Source organism: Papio anubis, chromosome 3, assembly GCF_008728515.1.
Source record: "Papio anubis isolate 15944 chromosome 3, Panubis1.0, whole genome shotgun sequence".
Lineage (NCBI taxonomy): Eukaryota > Metazoa > Chordata > Mammalia > Primates > Cercopithecidae > Papio > Papio anubis.
This window is the reverse complement of record NC_044978.1, coordinates 143,995,146-144,015,396: the sequence shown is the minus strand read 5'-3', so window position 1 is coordinate 144,015,396 and position 20,251 is coordinate 143,995,146. Positions and strand designations below refer to the sequence as shown.

The 20,251-nt window shown below is 39.1% G+C and overlaps 1 protein-coding gene across 9 annotated transcripts in view; it reads right to left on the bottom strand.

The window, feature by feature from the left end:
- ATP8A1 (ATPase phospholipid transporting 8A1) overlaps window positions 1–20,251 on the bottom strand; it is a 267,018-nt gene that overhangs the window by 72,590 nt on the left and 174,177 nt on the right. For all 9 annotated transcript variants that reach the window (XM_021938415.2, XM_021938417.2, XM_021938416.2 and 6 more), the window contains one exon: window positions 5,330–5,502. In XM_021938415.2, coding sequence (XP_021794107.1) covers window positions 5,330–5,502 — 173 coding nt within the window. The remainder of the gene's footprint in view (window positions 1–5,329; window positions 5,503–20,251) is intronic.

Genomic DNA, 20,251 nt, shown 5'->3' with positions numbered 1-20,251 from the left:
GTGGTCATCATAATTGGCTAACAGGCTGTAATATAGCCACTGCAGTGCCTTTAACACTACTCAGTCAAGGTGAAATAGCAAAGGAGATGGGCAGGGCTGAGCAGACGATTATTATGTTAAAGCAAACTATTGGCATTTTATGAAGTTATAAAACTTATTCAGTGTGTCCTCTTTTAGCTGTACACGTATGAAAGAAATATTCTCTCAACATTTCCAACATTTATTCATATTTTCTTGGAAGCAAATATAGGGTTGACATTCATTAACAGTTTGTAAGTCTTTTCAAAGCCAAACATCTGCTTGGCATCCAATGGTGTTCACAAATTTTTTTCTTTAAAGGAATGTCTGTTGAGCATTTATTAGCTTCATTTGTACTTTATGACTACTTTTTAAATAGAACATATATTTAGAGAAATTCTTAAAGCTAAAGACAATCTCCAAAGATTTAAGAAGTAGAACTGCCTTTATTTAATGCACTCATGCTATGACAGCAAATATTCAGTGTCCCTTTAGACTTCCTGCAGGACCCCTTGATAGGAGTAAGGTGAAAGGTTTTGCCTGGAATGCCACTCCCAAATGACAACACTCACTGAAGTCAAGTGTTTTTTTATACACTATGGGGAAAATGGCCTAAAAGGGGGTTAAACTTTGATTAGAGATGTTGCAAGTAGGAAAAAATGCTTACTTCAATTTAACTTTTGCTTTTCAGAAGACATGAGTACATAAATTATGTAGAAGAACGATGATTACTAGACAGTCTAAAAGCTGGAGGCTCTAAGCCAATTTTCAACCAACTGTCACAGAACATAAGTTTCAAAATATGTTTAAACTAAACTGACAACTACAGAAAAAATGTAAGATTCTTTGAAAGGCTGGGTTATGTGAACTGATGAGGACCTCAGAAACCACATGCTATTTAACACACAGTAATACTTCACTGCAACATTCCCACTCTCTTCTGGAGGGAATATCAAAAGAGGTAGAACAGATGCTTCCCCAAATTAAGCTGATCCCAGCAGTAGAAAGACTATTCCAAGCAGAGTGGCCAACAGAAGGAAGGTTCATCCAAAACCTAAAAGGGCTATGAGAGGTCCTTTGGCCAGCAGCTTTCCAGCTGGGACAAGATAACCCAGGAAGGGGGCTTGTGTGTATTTCCCACCCTACTATGACGAAGCTGGTCCACTTTTACTTGCTTTCTACATCCGGGTTCCCTGGAAGACTGGAATCACCGATATTCCAATCTCTTCATTTTATAGGTCACAAAACCAAGGCCAGAGAGATTCCATCAGATATCCAAACTGCCAAAGCAGTAGAGCTAGAACAAGCATTCTGTGAATCTCTAGATAAAATGCTTTAATGCCAATTATACAGGCTATAAGACCAGAGTGCATAAAGCACTGGTCCCTGAGACTAAGAATTACTTATTTAGTACAGTTACTCCCCAGGATAGCCCTTGATTTCAGTTGTATCCATAAATCTCCATGAGTCTTAGAACAAGCTGTTCTCCCTATGTCTACCTCTCCAATGAGTTTCAGTGAGTCTGTAAAACCCCTGAAGGGCTTCATGCAATTTTACATGTTTGTGTGCATGTGTACTTCTTCTGGAGGGAATGGTCTATAACTTTCATTTATTCTCCAAAATTATCTGTGATCACACCAAATCATGAGAATCAGTGAGCTTGAGTGAGGGAGTAGAGGGGAAGAAGAACCACAAAGGAGCAGTTTGTAAGTGGGAAAATGTATCAGAAACTATAAATTAGATGCCTGATTCCTATTAAACTATTCAAGTTATGCAGGTAAATACTCACAATGTTAAAAACAAAAGCTGCACTGTATCTATGAAAGAACAGTACTTGGTCAGGCGCAGTGGCTCATGTCTGTAATCCCAGCACTTTGGGAGGCCAAGTGTGTGGACTGCCTGAACTCAGGAGTTCGAGATCAGCCTGAGCAATGTGGCCAAAGCCTGGCTCTACTAAAAACATAAAAAATTAGCTGGGCATGGTGGTACACACCTGTAATCCCAGCTACTTGGGAGGCTGAGGCATGAGAATCACTTGAACCTGGGAGGCGGGGGTTGCAGTGAGCTGAGATTGCGCCACTGCACTCTCCACCCTGGGTGACAGAGTGAGACTCTGTCTCCAAAAACAAAAACAAAAAACAAAAAACAAAAAACAAAAAACAAAAAAAGAAAGAAAAGAAAATACAGTGCTTGTTAGACTGATAAGAACAGATTTTATTCTACTTCTTGGGTTTTATATACTTAAGAAAAATATTTGAGGCATAACATTCAACCTATACTTTGGAAACCAAAACCACCAGGACTCCAGAGCCCTGAATAAATTTGAGGTGGGGGGATTAGTTCTGTCTCTGAAAATTTCCTTCAGAAAACAGTGGTAAGAGAGAGACATAATATCTGCTGCCTGGGAACAACTGTTTCTTTCAATTCAGCTGAAGACTCTGGAGGGACAACACTCATCTTTATAACTGTGTCAATGAAGCAAACACTAAAAACTGCCTCATTCTGCTGCCTGTGCTGATAGTATCAGGGAAGAAAGTGGCTGATGCAATCCTGATGATGGAACTAATACAGAGACTCTCATTACCTGTTATAGGAAGGCTTTCCCCTCTACTTCCACTCTACCTAGGGCTAAAGAGAAGACTGCAGAGGAAGATCAGATTCTGAATTATCTGCATGTGTGTGGAATGACAAGCAGTAGATTGGAAAATAGTTAAAATTTGAGAGAAAAGCCCATAAAGCCAGCATGAGCATAAATGAATTTGGGAAACAGTACCGAACTGTATTTTGAAATAATAATCAGTATTTATCTGGAGCGTCTATCTTCTAATGGAGTAAAATAGAGAATTTCCTGAGGCCAGGAGATTGTAATCATTCGAGAAACGAGGAGTGACACTTGGGTTTAATTGGAAAGAATGATACGCAGAATGGCCCACCTATTCGTATCCAGGGATAGAAGCATTATCATGGAAATTATACTTTGAGGTCAGTAAGCAAAATGACAAGAAGATGATCTGTGCCAATAGTTTAAATGCCAAGAGGCACCAGGCCAAATAGGTGCACAGACATAAATCTGGCAGTGGCACTGATGTAATTATGGGCTTAGAACAATTCTCAAACATGCCGGAAGCTGAACCACAGTTCTTATGGGAAAAGACAGAGTATGAAGGTAATTACAAGAAAAAAGCTGAGGAAAGATATGTGACTTAAGAAAAAAAAAAACCCTTAAAACTTAGAAATAAAACTCAGTGTCTGCATAGGGACCTCATGGTCTTGAAATATGCATAAAACAGAACCGAGGGAGGAACGGGCCACACACATCTTTATAAGCTCGGTTTCAGAGCTGAGTCGCACGTGCATGGCAGGGTGTGATTCCCTCCCAGGGGTCTGGGGCCTGGAGAAGCCCAGAGGTCCATGTGACTTGTGAGCATCCAGAACAAGGATTTTGGGAGGGAATTCCACAAGCACAGAACATATTTTTTCTCCCTTGACTCTGCTTTCTAGTTTTTCTTTCCCTCTGCTATTGTTTAATTTTGTGGTTCGACTTCTTGAAGAATGGTGGGAGGTACTGTGTTAAGCAATGGTTTAAGAATGAGGCTCCGCTGCAATTACTGCAATATGAAAATTGGCCTCCCACATCTTTCAAACCAAATTGTGATTTGACTTAAAAAGAAAGATACATGAAGGAGAGCAGGTATCAAGTGTTACTCATCTTTTATGTGTTGCACTGTGCCCAGCACACAGAAAGTAGGCACATAACAGATGACTCTAGGGAACTGGCCATCTTATCTAAACACTTCTATATTCTGTTTCATGTTTCCAAGTAGGAGCCAGCAATCATAACACTTTTGCGCTTTTGTGCAATCTTTTGTTGATCCTTATGATCCCATTAGTGAAAGTGGTTAAGTGACCAAATCTGGCATATTATTCTGATGAAAAGTGTCAAAGTTGAACATTAGTCACACTTAGTCAAGATATTTGCAAGGAATCAAGCAAAATCACTGTAAAAGTAAGTTTTAAATAGCATGAGAATATCAAAGTAAAAATGAGTCAAAACAATTTTCAATCTATGATGAAACAAAGAGCCTGATGACTAATATTAAACATCTGTACAATATATTGTCCAAGAACTTTATAGCAATATTATTTGTTAATACATACCACAGAAAAGAAAAAGAAATTATATGACTAAAACAATTAGACTCCTGGGAAAGATAAGCAACTCTTAATTCTCCGAATATAGTATAATTTTATAGGCTAAAATGATGCTTATAAAGGATATTGAGAATAGTTTAAATTATATTTCAGAAAGTATATCTCAGCTGAAACTTAGGAAACGTCTATAAGGTATGGCTAATTCATAATATCATATACAAAATATTTAAGTGAATAAACCCAGACAAAAAAGGTACAAAAAGCATAACTTTATTAGTAAATGTCTTTTTAAAGAAAATGATAAAAGCACATAGAATCGTTTTAAATATAATACCAAAAGCACAGATTCTGAGAAATCTTTCAGAATCCCTGCTAACATTTTATCTCCCAGGAAGAGAAGGCAATTTGAGAAATTGCTACCCTGGATCTAGACCGATCAGCTCCTAAGATTGAATAGTGAATGACAAAGGAGAAATCCTCAGTTTTCATGGTGATCAGAAAAGAGGAGCCTGGGCATATTTATCATATTCACGAACCTACTTTAGGTCTTAGGAAGGCAGAGTTTAAACCATTTATACATAAATATGGGGAAGATTCCTTGACAAAAAACTCAGGAAGGACTGGAGCTATGCCGTTTACAAAAATGCAGTTCTATGAATTAGGCCTTGATAACTCAAAAGAGATTTTAATTTAGGATACAGGCAATTTTATAAATTAGAAGGCAAAGGAATGTATAGCCAATAAATACCTCTCAGAAAAAAGCCCAGTTATTTGGAAAATGATTCAGTTTGTACCTTTCATCATGGTATTCCCCAAAAATAAGTCTTAGCAGCTGGATTAAAGATTTAAATATAGAAAACACGACCGTTAAAGAAACGACCCAGGTAGAAATGCAGGTAGATAATGAATTTTAAACAAAGATAATGGCAAGAAACCTGTAGATTCAAAGGAGGAACAACACTTGTTAATGATTGTTAGGACTCACTTTTTAAAACTAACAAATTCCATCCCAGTTTGTGAACCTCGGGTCTTGAGTGAAGACGTTAGTAAGTAACCTAACTTTTACAAACTCTGGATTACTTTCATTGACGTTTATAAATCAAGAACTTAGGATGAAGTCACTCCTTACTAAAATCGGACACTGTTAAGGAGAACTTACCGACAGCAAATGACAGCTTTGCATGACAAAGCTAAGTCCAGGAAATACTGTCGTACTCCAAAGGTTAAGGCATATTTGAGGGTTTTCCCATCAATTATAAGAGCAAAATCATTCTCTTTCCGGAGAGCATCACCGAGGGTAGTACAGTGACGGCTGAGAGTTTCCCTTGTTCCCTGGAATATTAAACAAGCAAAAATGCCATCAACATTTACTCCCATTTGTTCTACTACGATGCCTTAAGGATATCTGACAACTACATTTAGTTATCTTCAGTGCTTTTTATGTTTCAAGTTGCTTTCATATACTTCCAGTCATTTGATTCTCACTAGCCCCTCAGAAGCCTGGACAATTGTTATCAGAAAAAGTGAGTTACTTGATTGAAGTCACACATCTGTTCCTCGCACAGTTGGGACTAGACTATAAGTCACCCGTTCCTCAGGTGATTCTGTAGTCTTTGCTCATTATTCTAACCACAACTGTTTGAAATGCTTGTTCCCCGGTGCCGTCAAGAAATAGCACTTGAACATAAATTTATTTAGTAAGGTCATTTTTACTTTTTGCAGAAAACACTCGCCAGCAGTTTTGCCACGAGAGTACACTGAACAAAGGAGACAGGGTCGTGTATAACCTGACGCGTTCACCTTACTGCTGTGTCCGGTTTCCATTGGCTGGAATGGGACCTCATATTCAGTATTTGTCCCGCTTGGCTAGCAACTTAGAACCTTTTAAAAGAGGCAAAGGTAAAGGAGAACAAAGGAAGGAGAAAGTAACTTGTGGAATGCTGAGAAAGGTAAAAACACTTTTAAATAAGGAAGAGGAACAGGCTATGACCTAATGCTTGCTTGGACCAGTATAAGCATGCCAGGGCAAATATTTAGGCTAAACTGTGTGAGCTAGGAACATAAAGTACATGATTTCTTTATTACGGCTAGCAGATATTTAAGAATGTTAGCCCAGGTCTTTGAATAAATTTTGCTTTTAACCGAAGTTACTATTTCTTCCTAATTAGACGGGGAGGAAAGTCTTTGAAGAGGAACCTGTACTTTTTACACGACCATGCAATCACAATACTGCAAACATATTTTCAGTAAATTATTTCGTTAAAAAATTGTGTTAATTTATGAGCTAGTCAAAGTTGCTTCTCCATGAATCAAGGGAAAAAGTTGGGGAATATATGCATCACGCAACTATGTTTTGGTCAACAGACTGCATATCCCATGGTGGTCCCACGAGACTGTGAGACCATATTTTTACTGTGCCTTTTCTATGTTTAGATATACAAATACCATTGTGTTACAGTTGCCTACAGTATTCAGTACAATAACAGGCTGTACAGGTTTGTAGCCTAGGAGCAATAGGCTATCTCGTGTAGCCTGAGTCTGAAATGGGCAATGCCATCGAGGTTTGTGCAAGTACCTTCTATGATGTTCACACAATGACAAAATTGCCTAATGTCATGTTTCTCAGAATGTATCACTTCATTAAGCAAACTGTAATTTAAATAATTTATGGGCATTCTTTCAAAAATCCTCAATGCTATTGAATTTAACTCCTAGTAACTAAGTGGAGGAAATACAGAATCTGTAAACTCTTGCCACTTTTATGAACTGGCTTTTGTAACTTTAATCATGATTTCATGATGTTGTATTTTAGTTGGGGATGGTGACCTGTGACTTGGTAATCTTGATGGATCAAATAAAAGAACCCCTTCTATCAATGAAGAGTTCACTTTTAGGGACAATAAAAGCCTTTAGTGTCAAGGACAGCTTTGTTCACCTCAACTATACAGAAGGGATGTATTTCTCTCCCTTTGTCAAGAACTGCTTTCCCAGCTCTTCAAAGGGATAAAGTTTCAATATATTTAGTTTTTCTCCCCACATCCTATAGATTCTTCCTATAACTTAATGGAGCCAATTTTCTATTTCACAAGAACCCTACCATGGTGAAGAAACACAACACTGGCCTGGCACAAGGAAATATAATGAATAATTCCCCTCCTATCAGATTTCTGTTCTGAGTACTAAGCCTACAGTTATTTATAAAATAAATACAAATATATATTTATATAATAAAATATACCTACAATAAAAATACAGTACACTTATATAACAATTTTTATTATATTCATGGGATTTACAATTATTGTTCCAATTTAAGCATGTTGTTTTATATATATAGTCATTTTATAGTTATTTCACAGAGAAGCAAAGGGATAGGTAATTAAATTTTTATGTTGGGGATTTTTGAAGGTGTTTTTACATTTGTATGCAAATATGGTTCACACTATGTTCTGGAATATCAGAATCCTTTTACCAAAATAATAGAACCAAGTTGTACTATAAAGAAAGACTGCCCAACTTTCCTAATGCTGAAGCTTCACTTAACAGTTGCCCTGTTCCCCATTACACACAGTGACACAAAGGACCACTATATAACAGCATTCTTCGCAAAATTTTCTGTTCACACTTTACATCAGGGGTGGGGGGAGAGTAGCTATTTTAATTTACAAGCCTCACCCTCCTGTTTCCTGCTGGAAATTTTTGGCCCAAGAGGACTTAAAGAAGTGAAAAATGCTGGTAATAATTCCACAAGCAAAATTTACTAATGACAATCTATAATAGATTTCCCCTGGATTATCTTAACAGCAAATTCATATAGAGTAAATGAACAAATAAGTCAGTGAACTGATAAAAAATATTTAGCACATACTACACACTAGGCATAGTTCTGAGGGCTACACATAGAGATGCAACATTTAAGTTAACACTTGTTACCACCCTGAGCAGGAGGTACTACTGTTATCTCCATTCTGCAGATGAGAGTATTTCAGTTCCTTGCTTAAAAATATGTGGCTATTAAGTAGTAACATCAAAGTGAGAATTAAATTTCGGTGGTGGCCTGTCTTTCTCTATACAATCCAGCAAAAACAAAACAAAACAAAACAACAAACCAAACTTCAGACAGTACCAGGCACAGCAAGTTAGAAATGGAATGCCCACACCAGTCCCTCTGTTGCTTCCCTCGAGCCCTCATCATCTGTCTCTCATCTTGTCTTTACCGCCAACAGAGATTTCTCTTTATAAAACACATTTAAAACACAAATCTTGTCTCTTCTTGCTTTAAAAATTTTCTAGGGCTTTCTACAGCTGACACAATAAAGTCCAAACTCCTAAAAATGGCATGTAAGGCTTTCTACATTCTGAGCCTCACTTTCCTTCCCAGTGCCCTTCACAATCTTGGTTCCTTTTGTTTCCCTCTCCCTGGAATGTCCTCCTTTCCAGAGGATCATCCGCTGCCTTCAGAAACCAAGCTTACCCTGCAAGCCCTCCCGGGTTCTGTCCGTGCTACCAAGTGTAACTCATTCTACTGCAGCAAAACCCTCAGAGTTTCTTGACAGGAAAGACCACGTTTAACCTGCTTCCCAGCAACAAAGGCAGCAACTTCAATTACAGATGCTCAGGAAATACATATTTATTGAATGAGAGCACTGATAAATTCTGACTTCATCCTGTTGGCAATACTCCATTTCCCCCTTTATTATCACTTCTGATGAGAGAAAGAAAGTGAGAGAGAGACACACACAGAGAGAAGTCTTCTCTTTGCTCCCTAATTTTCTAGGGAACAAATAATCCATTACTTTAACAGACTTTCAAACAAAGGCATTGCTCACTAAAATGCCTCTGTATTTTCTTTTAAGCTATTGCCCAAGTGATTTCTGAGCTGAAAGCCTGAAATGAAACCTGAGATGGACCTCAGGAGGACTTCAAATTTCTTGAAAGCTCAGCTACAAAATAAGACTGAAAGTCAAGTAAACCCCAGAACTGTGAAACACCCTCATGAACCAACGTGGGGTATGCAGTCCCGAGGTCCCCACTCTCCCTCCTTTCTAAGGCATTCTCTAACACCTTAAAATTTGTTGAAAATTATCTAAATTCGTGACATCAGTACCCCTAGGTTTTGTTGGCGACTATCACAGATCTCTGGCAAATCAGAAGGTGTCAAGAGATGTGATAGAAATAACATTTCTGAAGGTGAGTCAAAAACTTCTCACTGTGAGCTCACTCGTCAGCCCACCTAGGGTGCAAGGTAACAACAACAAAAGCTGCAAACATTTTCTCATTTTAGTTTATAGTTTTCTTTTGTAAGCTCTGTTGTTAGCTGTGTGCTGCCAGTTACAAGTTATATTTTATCCTTATTTACTGCTGGGAGTATTTTCAAATTCTTTTATTTATGAAAGTTTATTGCTTCTCCCCTAAGTCCAGGAGCCATACTTTATGGTTGCATTGCATTGAAGCTTATCTCCTGTAGCTAAGGATAAATTTATTACTATATTAGCTGTTGTTTTGTTTTTTTTGGCTACTGAAGAGGGAAATTTTTAAATACTGAAACATAGTGACTTGTGAAAGTGAAAATATAGTAATGAGAAGCTAAATCAGAAAAAGCATCAAAGACCACAGCCTCAATAAAATAAAAGATCTCTATTTCCTTGTTCTGCATATTTTCACTTGTGGGCTGAAAGTCCAGGAGCATCGGAGACATTGCAAGGTAAAGGCAATTTGGGGAGATGGACAGGCAAGAGGAAAGGCTGGGGTTCAGACACTCAGCCAGGCAAGGGAGGGAGTCACAGTGGAAAGTGAGATTCTCGTGCCCCTTCCTTGACCTGCACCCTGTGTGGTCATTCTGGGCAACCATTCTGCTCTGCTCTTCCCATACCCACAGCACCACATAGAGCCCAGTGCTCACTGGAAGTCCTTAGCCTGAACCTCCTACCATGCTTTCTTGCCTTGCAAATTCACCATTTAGGCCACACCCAACACAACTTCTCAGTTCTGTCTTGTTAACACAGAAAGGAAAAAGCCACCTCACTGGGAGGGCAGGATCTACTACAGTTCCCTCTTCTTATGTGGCTGCTCATCACTGCTGGTCTAGACTTTTATTCATGCCTAGTGGATTCCATGTTTCCCAGAGGCTACTCCAGACCTTTTCTTCTCTCCTCAAGAATCCAAATTTGGCCCCTGTCACTTCAGCAAACATCGGCCTGTTTTACTGAGAACATTTATACATTTATAGCAGAAAGAATTCCCTCAACTTTCCTTCTTTAACCTCAAAACTTCCCTTTACCTAATCCCCTCTATTCTTGAGCTGGGGGAACACCTGCCTTCTCCCCTTTGTTTCTTTCACTTCTCTTTGCATCTTCATTCTCCCTATTGGCACTATTTCTTTTTTCTTTAAGCCTACCTAAAAGGTCACAATTTTCTTATTCTAAAAATAATGAACAAATAAACCAAGACACATTCCCTTGATCCTACTTTCCCTGAGTCCTCTAGATGACATCAATACCTCCATCTTTTGGATCCCTGAAATACTTCATTTACAGTATACTTACACAAGGTAGCATGATGTCGAGTAGCTTATCTATTTATATCTCTATAATCCCTTTGGAACAGAGGTCTTTGATGAAAAGGTAATAACAGAATAATCAAATTATTAATGATTAGAGAATATCTTATAGGAAGTTAGAGTGGTTTTCTTGTGTGACCATTTTAAGGATTGTTTTCTGCTGCCTGTAAAACTCCTGTATAATCTTCTTTTTCTTTTTTTTTTTTTTTTGAGACGGAGTCTTGCTCTGTCGCCCAGGCTGGAGTGCAGTGGCCGGATCTCAGCTCACTGCAAGCTCCGCCTCCCGGGTTTACGCCATTCTCCTGCCTCAGCCTCCTGAGTAGCTGGGACTACAGGCGCCCGCCACCGCGCCTGGCTAGTTTTTTGTATTTTTTAGTAGAGACGGGGTTTCACCATGTTAGCCAGGATGGTCTCCATCTCCTGACCTTGTGATCCGCCCATCTTGGCCTCCCAAATCTTAAATACGCTGATTCATAATAAAGAAAACACTAATGTGCTTATCTCATAAAGAAAATGAAAAAGAGGTAGTTATGATCTAGCATCTATTTCAGCCTCAAATATTTTAAATTGTCTAATGAATGTAATACAGTGTATATTTAGATCAGCTACTTAGTCATCAACCTTGGTTGTAAAACAGTGGGCCAAGGAGAGATAATATTTATTTGGTTTATAAGGAACAGGTTTGGGAAAGATGGTCGAATAGGAACAGCTCCAGCCTCCAGCTCCCAGAATAAGCGATACAGAAAACAGGTGATTTCTGCATTTCCAACTGAGCCTGCGCTGCTGATACCCAAGCAAGCAGGGTCTGGAGTGGACCTCAAGCAAACTCCAACAGACCTGCAGCAGAGGGTCCTGACTGTTAAAAGGAAAACTAACAAACAGAAAGGACATCCACACCAAAACCCCATCTGTATGTCAGCACCATCAAAAACCAAAGGTAGATAAAACCACAAAGATGGAGAAAAAGCAGTGCAGAAAAGTTGAAAATTCAAAAACTCAGAGCGCCTCTCTCCCTCCAAAGGAACGCAGCTCCTCGCCAGCAATGGGACAAAGCTGAACGGAGAATGACTTTGATGAGTTGAGAGAAGAAGGTTTCAGTAGATCAAACTTCTCAGAGCTAAAGGAGGAACTACGAAGCCAGCGCAAAGAAACTAAAAACCTTGAAAAAAGATTTGATAAATGGGTAACTAGAATAACCAATGCAGAGAAGTCCATAAACAACCCGATAGAGATGAAAACCACGACACGAGAACTACATGACACATGCACAAGCTTCAGTAACCGACTTGATCAACAGGAAGAAAGAGCATCAGTGATTGAAGATCAAACGAATGAAATGAAGCAAGAAGAGAAGTTTAGAGAAAAAAGAGTAAAAAGATGTGAACAAAGCCTCCAAGAAATATGGGATTATGTGAAAAGACCAAATCTATGTCTGATTGGTGTACCTGAAAGTGACGAGAATGGAACCAAGTTGGAAAACACTCTGCAGGATATTATCCAGAAGAACTTCCCCAACCTAGCAAGGCAGGCCAACATTCAAATTCAGGAAATACAGAGAATACACAAAGATACTCCTCAAGAAGAGCAACTCCAAGACACATACTTGTCAGATTCACCAAAGTTGAAATGAAGGAAAAAATGTTAAGGGCAGCCAGAGAGAAAGGTCAGGCTACCCACAAAAGGAGGCCAATCAGACTAACAGCAGATCTCTCGGCAGAAACTCTCCAAGCCAGAAGAGAGTGGGGGGCCAATATTCAACATTCGTAAAGAAAAGAATTTTCAACCCAGAATTTCACATCCAGCCAAACTAAGTTTCATAAGTGAAGGAGAAATAAAATCCTTTACAGACAAGCAAATGCTTAGAGATTTTGTCACCACTAGGCCTGCCCTACAAGAGATCCTGAAGGAAGCACTAAACATGGAAAGGAACAACCAGTACCAGCCATTGCAAAAACATGCCAAAATGTAAAGACCATCGAGGCTAGGAAGAAACTGCATCAACTAACGAGCAAAATAACCAGCTAACATCATAATGACAGGATCAAGTTCACACATAACAATATTAACCTTAAATGTAAATGGGCTAAATGCTCCAATTAAAAGACACAGACTGGCAAATTGGATAAAGAGTCAAGACCCATCAGTTTGCTGTATTCAGGAGACCCATCTCACGTGCAGAGACACACATAGGCTCAAAATAAAGGGATGGAGGAAGATCTACCAAGCAAATGGAAAACAAAAAAAGGCAGGGGTTGCAATCCTAGTCTCTGATAAAACAGACTTTAAACCAACAAAGATGAAAAGAGACAAAGAAGGCCATTACATAATGGTAAAGGGATCAATTCAACAAGAAGAGCTAACTATCCTAAATATATATGCACCCAATACAGGAGCACCCAGATTCACAAAGCAAGTCCTTAGAGACTTACAAAGACACTTAGACTCCCATACAATAATAATGGGAGACTTTAACACCCCCACTGTCAACATTAGACAGATCTACGAGACAGAAAATTAACAAGGATATCCAGGAATTGAACTCAACTCTGCACCAAGCAGATCTAATAGATATCTACAGAACTCTCCAAATCAACAGAATATACATTCTTCTCAGCACCACATCACACTTACTCAAAAACTGACCACATAGTTGGACGTAAAGCACTCCTCAGCAAAAGTAAAAGAACAGAAATTATAACAAACTGTCTCTCAGACCACAGTGCAATCAAACTAGAACTCAGGACTAAGAAACTCAATCAAAATTGCTCAACTACATGGAAACTGAACAACCTGCTCTTGAATGACTACTGGGTACATAATGAAATGAAGGAAGAAATAAAGATGCTCTTTGAAACCAATGAGAACAAAGACACTACACACCAGAATCTCTAGGGACACATTTAAAGCAGTGTGTAGAGGGAAATTTATAGCACTAAATGCTCACAAGAGAAAGCAGGAAAGATCTAAAATTGACACCCTAACATCACAATTAAAAGAAATAGAGAAGCAAGAGCAAACACATTCAAAAGCTAGCAGAAGGCAAGAAATAACTAAGATCAGAGCAGAACTGAAGGAGATTGAGACACAAAAAACCCTTCAGAAAATCAATGAATCCAGAAGCTAGTTTTTTGAAAAGATCAACAAAACTGATAGGCCACTAGGAAGACGAAGAAGAAAAGAGGGAAGAATCAGATAGATGCAATAAAAAATGATAAAGGGGATATCACCACCAACCCCACAGAAACACAAACTACCATCAGAGAATACTATAAACACCTCTATGCAAATAAACTAGAAAACCTAGAAGAAATGGATAAAATCCTGGACACATACTCTCTCCCAAGACTAAACCAGGAAGAAGTTGAATCCCTGAATAGACCAATAGCAGGCTCTGAAACTGAGGTAATAATTAATAGCCTACCAACCGAAAAAATGTCCAGGACCAGACAGATTCACAGCCAAATTCTACCAGAGGTACAAAGAGGAGCTGGTACCATTCCTTCTGAAACCACTCCAATCAACAGAAAAAGAGGGAATCTTCCCTAACTCATTTTATGAGGCCAACATCAATCTTGATACCAAAGTTGGCAGAAAGACAACATAAAAAGATAATTTTAGACCAATATCCCTGATGAACATCAATGCAAAAATCCTCAATAAAATGCTGGCAAACTGAATCCAGCAGCACATCAAAAAGCTTATCCACCACGATCAAGTGGGCTTCATCCCTGGGATGCAAGGCTGGTTCAACATATGCTAATCAATAAACATAATCCAGCATATAAACAGAACCAAAGACAAAAACCACATGATTATCTCAACAGATGCAGAAAAGGCCTTTGACAAAATTCAACAGGTGTTCATGCTAAAAACTCTCAATAAACTCGGTATTGATGGAATGTATCTCAAAATAATGAGCTATTTATGACAAATCCACAGCCAATATCATACTGAATGGGCAAAAACTGGAAGCATTCCCCTTGAAAAGTGGCACAAGACAGGGATGCCCTCTCTCAGCACTTCTATTCAATATAGTGTTGGAAGTTCTGACCCGGGCAATCAGGCAAGAGAAAGAAATAAAGGGTATTCAGTTAGGAAAAGAAGAAGTCAAATTGTCCTCGTTTGCAGATGACATGATTGTATATTTAGAAAACCCCATCGTCTCAGCCCAAAATCTCCTTAAGCTGATAAGCAACTTCAGCAAAGTCTCAGGATACAAAATCAATGTGCAAAAATCACAAGCATTCTTATACATCAATAACAGACAGAGGAGCCAAATCATGAATGAACTCCCATTCACAATAGCTTCAAAGAGAATAAAATACCTAGGAATCCAATTTAGAAGGGATGTGAAGGTCCTCTTCAAGGAGAACTACAAACCACTGCTCAGTAAAATGAAAGAGGACACAAACAAATGGAAGAACATCATGGATAGGAACAATCTATATTGTGAAAATGGCCATACTGCCCGAGGTAATTTATAGATTCAATGCCATCCCCATCAAGCTACCAATGACTTTCTTCACAGAATTCGAAAAAACTACTTTAAAGCTCATATGGAACCAAAAAAGAGTCCACATTGCCAAGACAATCCTAAGCCAAAAGAACAAAGCTGGAGGCATCACGCTACCTGACTTCAAACTATACTACAAGGCTACAGTAACAAAAACAGCATGGTACTGGGACCAAAACAGAGATATAGATCAATGGAACAGAACAGAGTCCTCAGAAATAATACCACACATCTACAACCATCCAATCTTTGACAAACTTGACAAACACAAGAAATGGGGAAAGGATTCCCTATTTAATAAATGGTGCTGGGAAAACTGGCTAGCCATAAGTAGAAAGCTGAAACTGGATCCCTTCCTTACTCCTCATATAAAAATTAATTCACGATGGATTAGAGACTTAAATATTAGACCTAAATCCATAAAAACTCTACAAGAAAACCTAGGTAATACCATTCAGGACATAGGCATGGGCAAGGACTTCATGTCTAAAACACCAAAAGCAATGGCAACAAAAGCCAAAATTGACAAATGGGATCTAATTAAACTAAAGAGCTTCTGCACAGCAAAAGAAACTACCGTCAGAGTGAACAGGCAACCTGCCGAATGGGAGAAAATTTTTGGAATCTACTCATCTGACAAAGGGCTAATATCCAGATTCTACAAAGAACTCAAACAAATTTACAAGAGAAAAACAAACAACCCCATCAAAAAGTGGGCAAAGGATATGAACAGACACTTCTCAAAAGAAGACATTTATGCAGCCAACAGACACATGAAAAAATGCTCATCATCACTAGCCATCAGAGAAATGCAAATCAAAACCACAATGAGATAGCATCTCACACCAGTTAGAATGGCAAGCATTAAAAAGTCAGGAAACAACAGGTGCTGGAGAGGATGTGGAGAAATAGGAACACTTACACTGCTGGTGTGACTGTAAACTAGTTCAACCATTGTGGAGGACACTGTGGCGATTCCTCAAGGATCTAGAACTAGAAACACCATTTGACCCAGCCATCCCATTACTGGGTATATACCCAAAGGATTATAAATCATGCTATAAAGACGTGCATGCCATAAAGACGCATGCACACGTATGTTTACTGTGGCACTATTCACAACAGCAAAGACTTGGAACCAACCCAGATGTCCATCAGAGACAGACTGGATGAAGAAAATGTGGCACATATACACCATGGAATACTATGCAGCCATAAAAAAGGATGAGTTAATGTCCTTTGTAGGGACATGGATGCAGCTGGAAACCATCATTCTTAGCAAACTATCGCAAGAACAGCAAACCAAACACCACACGTTCTCACTCATAGGTGGGAACTGAACAATGAGATCACTTGGACACAGGAAGGGAAGCATCACACACTGGGGCCTGTTGTGGGGTGGGGGAAGGGGGGAGGGATAGCATTAGGAGATATACCTAATGTAAATGAGTTAATGGGTGCAGCACACCAACATGGCACATGTATACATATGTAACAAATCTGCACGTTGTGCACATGTACCCTAGAACATAAAGTATATATATATAAAAAAAAGAAACATGCCTGGGAAATAAAAATAAAAATAAAGAAACATGCTTGTCAGATAATGAGGCCAAGTAGAATTCCTCACATTGAATCATTAAGGTATAACCTGGCCAAACAGGTAATATGTTCATATAATACACTCCAATAAAATAATGTAACAGCAATCTTTAAGAAATCAGAGACTAGCAGCTTTATGGCAATCTTTTTCATTACTTTTTCATGACCTATATTGAGGAAACCCTTGATAAAAATCACAGAGGGTGCACTAGACAATGAAGTCTGACACAGTTTTATGGTGAAATAAAAGCCCTGATTGTTTGGAAAGTATCATAGCATGTAAGTTGTCATTTTCATTTTGGCAAAACTCTGCTTGGAACAGGCTAAAGAACCCACAGGCCAGATATGCAAAGAACATATGAGGCCACCTAAGAACTGTGTTTTTGATGGCCCCAAAAGTAATGCTGCAGAAAGCACCTGCATAAAAATGGTCCTTTTCAGTTTTCTAGCCTTTTCCCCCTGGATTCCTTTCAGAGGTTTACAGGAAAGACAGTATTACTTAGGAACAAATCCAAGGAACACCCTAGTAGAGAATGTGGAAACATCCCTAAGGAAAGGAAAAGCAAAGCCTCTAGCATTTGACTCGATGACTGGTTAGCCAGGGGTTCAGAGAGCAGAGACGAGGTGAAGATTATGGGTAAATAGTCCAACATGAAGCAGCTAATGGGAGTGGCTTCCAGATCTTGCTCTGAGGCTGCAATTCCTTATTTGTGGCTTCAGTAACTAACAAGTGATCTCTCATATATGTCCCAGAGGGTCTACCAGCAAGGCTAACCCCAAACAAAAAAGTTAAAGGAAAAAAGCCTGTCTATACTTATTTAAAGTATACTTTGGCATTTAGGTCCAAACACAAACAAGTATCCAGCATCTATACTCATTCTAGGAATCTGTTAAATGTGTGCAGGTCAAATGATAAACTTATGTTACAAGGAGGATTCTATTCCTAGAAAGGAAAAAAAAATGTCAAAATTCTGCATTATACTTTGAGTTTCAGACATATCATTTAATAATGTATTTCTATTATGGAATGAGGGTCTATATCCAACCAAAATTCATATGTTGAAATCCTAACTCCTGTTTTGATGGCATTAGAAGGTAGGGTCTTTGGGAGGTGACTAGGCCACGAGGGTGGAGACCTCATGAATGGGATTAGGGTCCTTAAAGCACTTCTGGAGAGCTCCCTTCTTCTTCCATCATGCAAAGAGACACAAGAAGACACTGTCTACAAACCAGGAAGAAGGCTCTCAAGAGACACCAAATCTGCTGCCACCTTGATCTTGAATTCCCTGATCTCCAGGAATGTGGGAAACACACTTGGTGTTTAAGCCCCACAGTCTACGGTGCTTTTGTTAGCCTGAATGAACTAAGACAATTTTGTTATTCTTGGATTTGTTGTTTTTCTTCATGAGCTCACCACCAGTTAAGCAAATGAGCATATGATCGGAACTAACAACAAATCACTTTTGGAAGATATACACCTTTCACCTTTGTCAGGATGAACATAAGGTCAGGAAGCCTGTGCTTCCCTTTATAATATCAGCAACACAAGTTTGTTTTCACTTCCCTTCCTTAGAGAGGAAAACATGCTATAGAATGTTATAACACCTGCAGCAATCTTGCTGAACAAAGATGGTGACTCTACTGAAACAAGGTAACTGTCTGGAGGTAGAGCCACTGTGACACAACTCTTCATAGCTGGTCAGCAGACACATGCAAATTACCAAAGTGTAGAGAAAGCAGTGGTCTGCCGATATTGTACAAACGTGCAGCCATAAAAAAGTGAGATGTGAGAAAGTCCAGGCTGGCCTGGAGAGTGCATACAATGGTTCTGGACACTGGTAACATTTGAAATAAAATGACATCACGCTGTAAAGAACTACGTTCCAGAAGTCGAAACATACCCTACGGCTCAGAACTCCAGGTTTTCCTCAACTTCCGGTGGATGTCGAGTATGGTAAAGATAAGCTAATCAAACATTTTTCACCTTCTTGGAAAAGGGAAAATTAAATGTTACTTTGAAACAATTCCCTAATGAATGATGAAAGTTAAACAACAAATAAGAAATATTTCAGCCACTTACCTAAGACAGCAAGAACTCCAAAACCCTTTTGGATCTTGGGTAGCTATGTGGGTTCAAAGTTCTAGAAAGGATTATACCACACATATCAAAAAGTATAATGGGTAAATTCATTTCATGGCCTATCATAAACTCTTCGCCAGAGGTATCTATGTATTTCAATGTACCTCCTCATGATTTTATGTAATTTTTTTGGTTTGACTGATTCTAGAAGGCAACTGTGTGGTATCTGAAAGGCTTCCTCCGAATCCTTGCTCTGCCGCATACTGGCTGTCTTTCCTCAGGCAGGTGACTTAACTTCTCTGAATCACATTTTTCTCATTTATAAGATTGGGTTACTATCTATTTTGTAGAGTGATTATAGTGATAAGATGTGCTAACTCCTTTATTTGTGAATAAAGTGCCCTGTCCAGTGCCTGGCATGAAGTGACATCCAGGAAAGGCTAGTTCTGCCATTCCTCTGGTATCAGGTTTAACAGAGGTACTAACACGAAACGGGTCAGGCGTGGTGGCTCCCACCTGTAATCCCAACACTTTGGGAGGCTAAGGAGGGCAGATCACTTGAGGTCAGGAGTTTGAGACCAGCCTTGTCAACATAGTGAAACCCCATCTCTATTAAAACAAAAAAATTAGCCGGGTGTGATAGCACATGTCTGTAATCCCTTCTTGAACCCAGGAAGCAGAGGTTGCAGTGAGCCGAGATCATGCCACCGCCCCCCCCCTCCAAAAAAAAAAAAAAAAACCGAGGCCAGGCTTGGTGACTCATGTCTATAATTCCAGCACTTTGGGAGGCCAAGGCGGGTGGATCATCTGAGGTCAGGAGTTCGATATCAGCCTGGCCAACATGATGAAACTCTGTCCATACTAAAAACACAAAAATTAACTGAGGGTGACAGGCACCTGTAATCCCAGCTACTTGGGAGGCTGAGGCAGGAGAATCGCTTAAAACTGGGAGGTGATGGTTGCAGTGAGCTGAGATCGCACCACTGCACTCCAGCCTGGGCCACAGAGTGGGACTCCATCTCATATTGCTGGGATAATTTTAAGTTTTCTTATGAAATCTCCCAATGGCAATTTTATTTCAATTTACCTTTTCACTGCCAACATTCAGTACTATCAGTTACTTCTGGAAACCTGTCTTCTCAAATCTAGGAAAGATGGCATTATCTAGTCTCATGTGACATATAGTTCTTGGTACATGATAGGAGGATAAATATTTATATGACTAACCAGTGATTTTCTTTATCTCTTAATTTCTGTCTCCAACCTGATATAATTCTTAACTGAAAATAACTGGAAAGCTATAAACTGATGGGCATTTCTTTCTCTT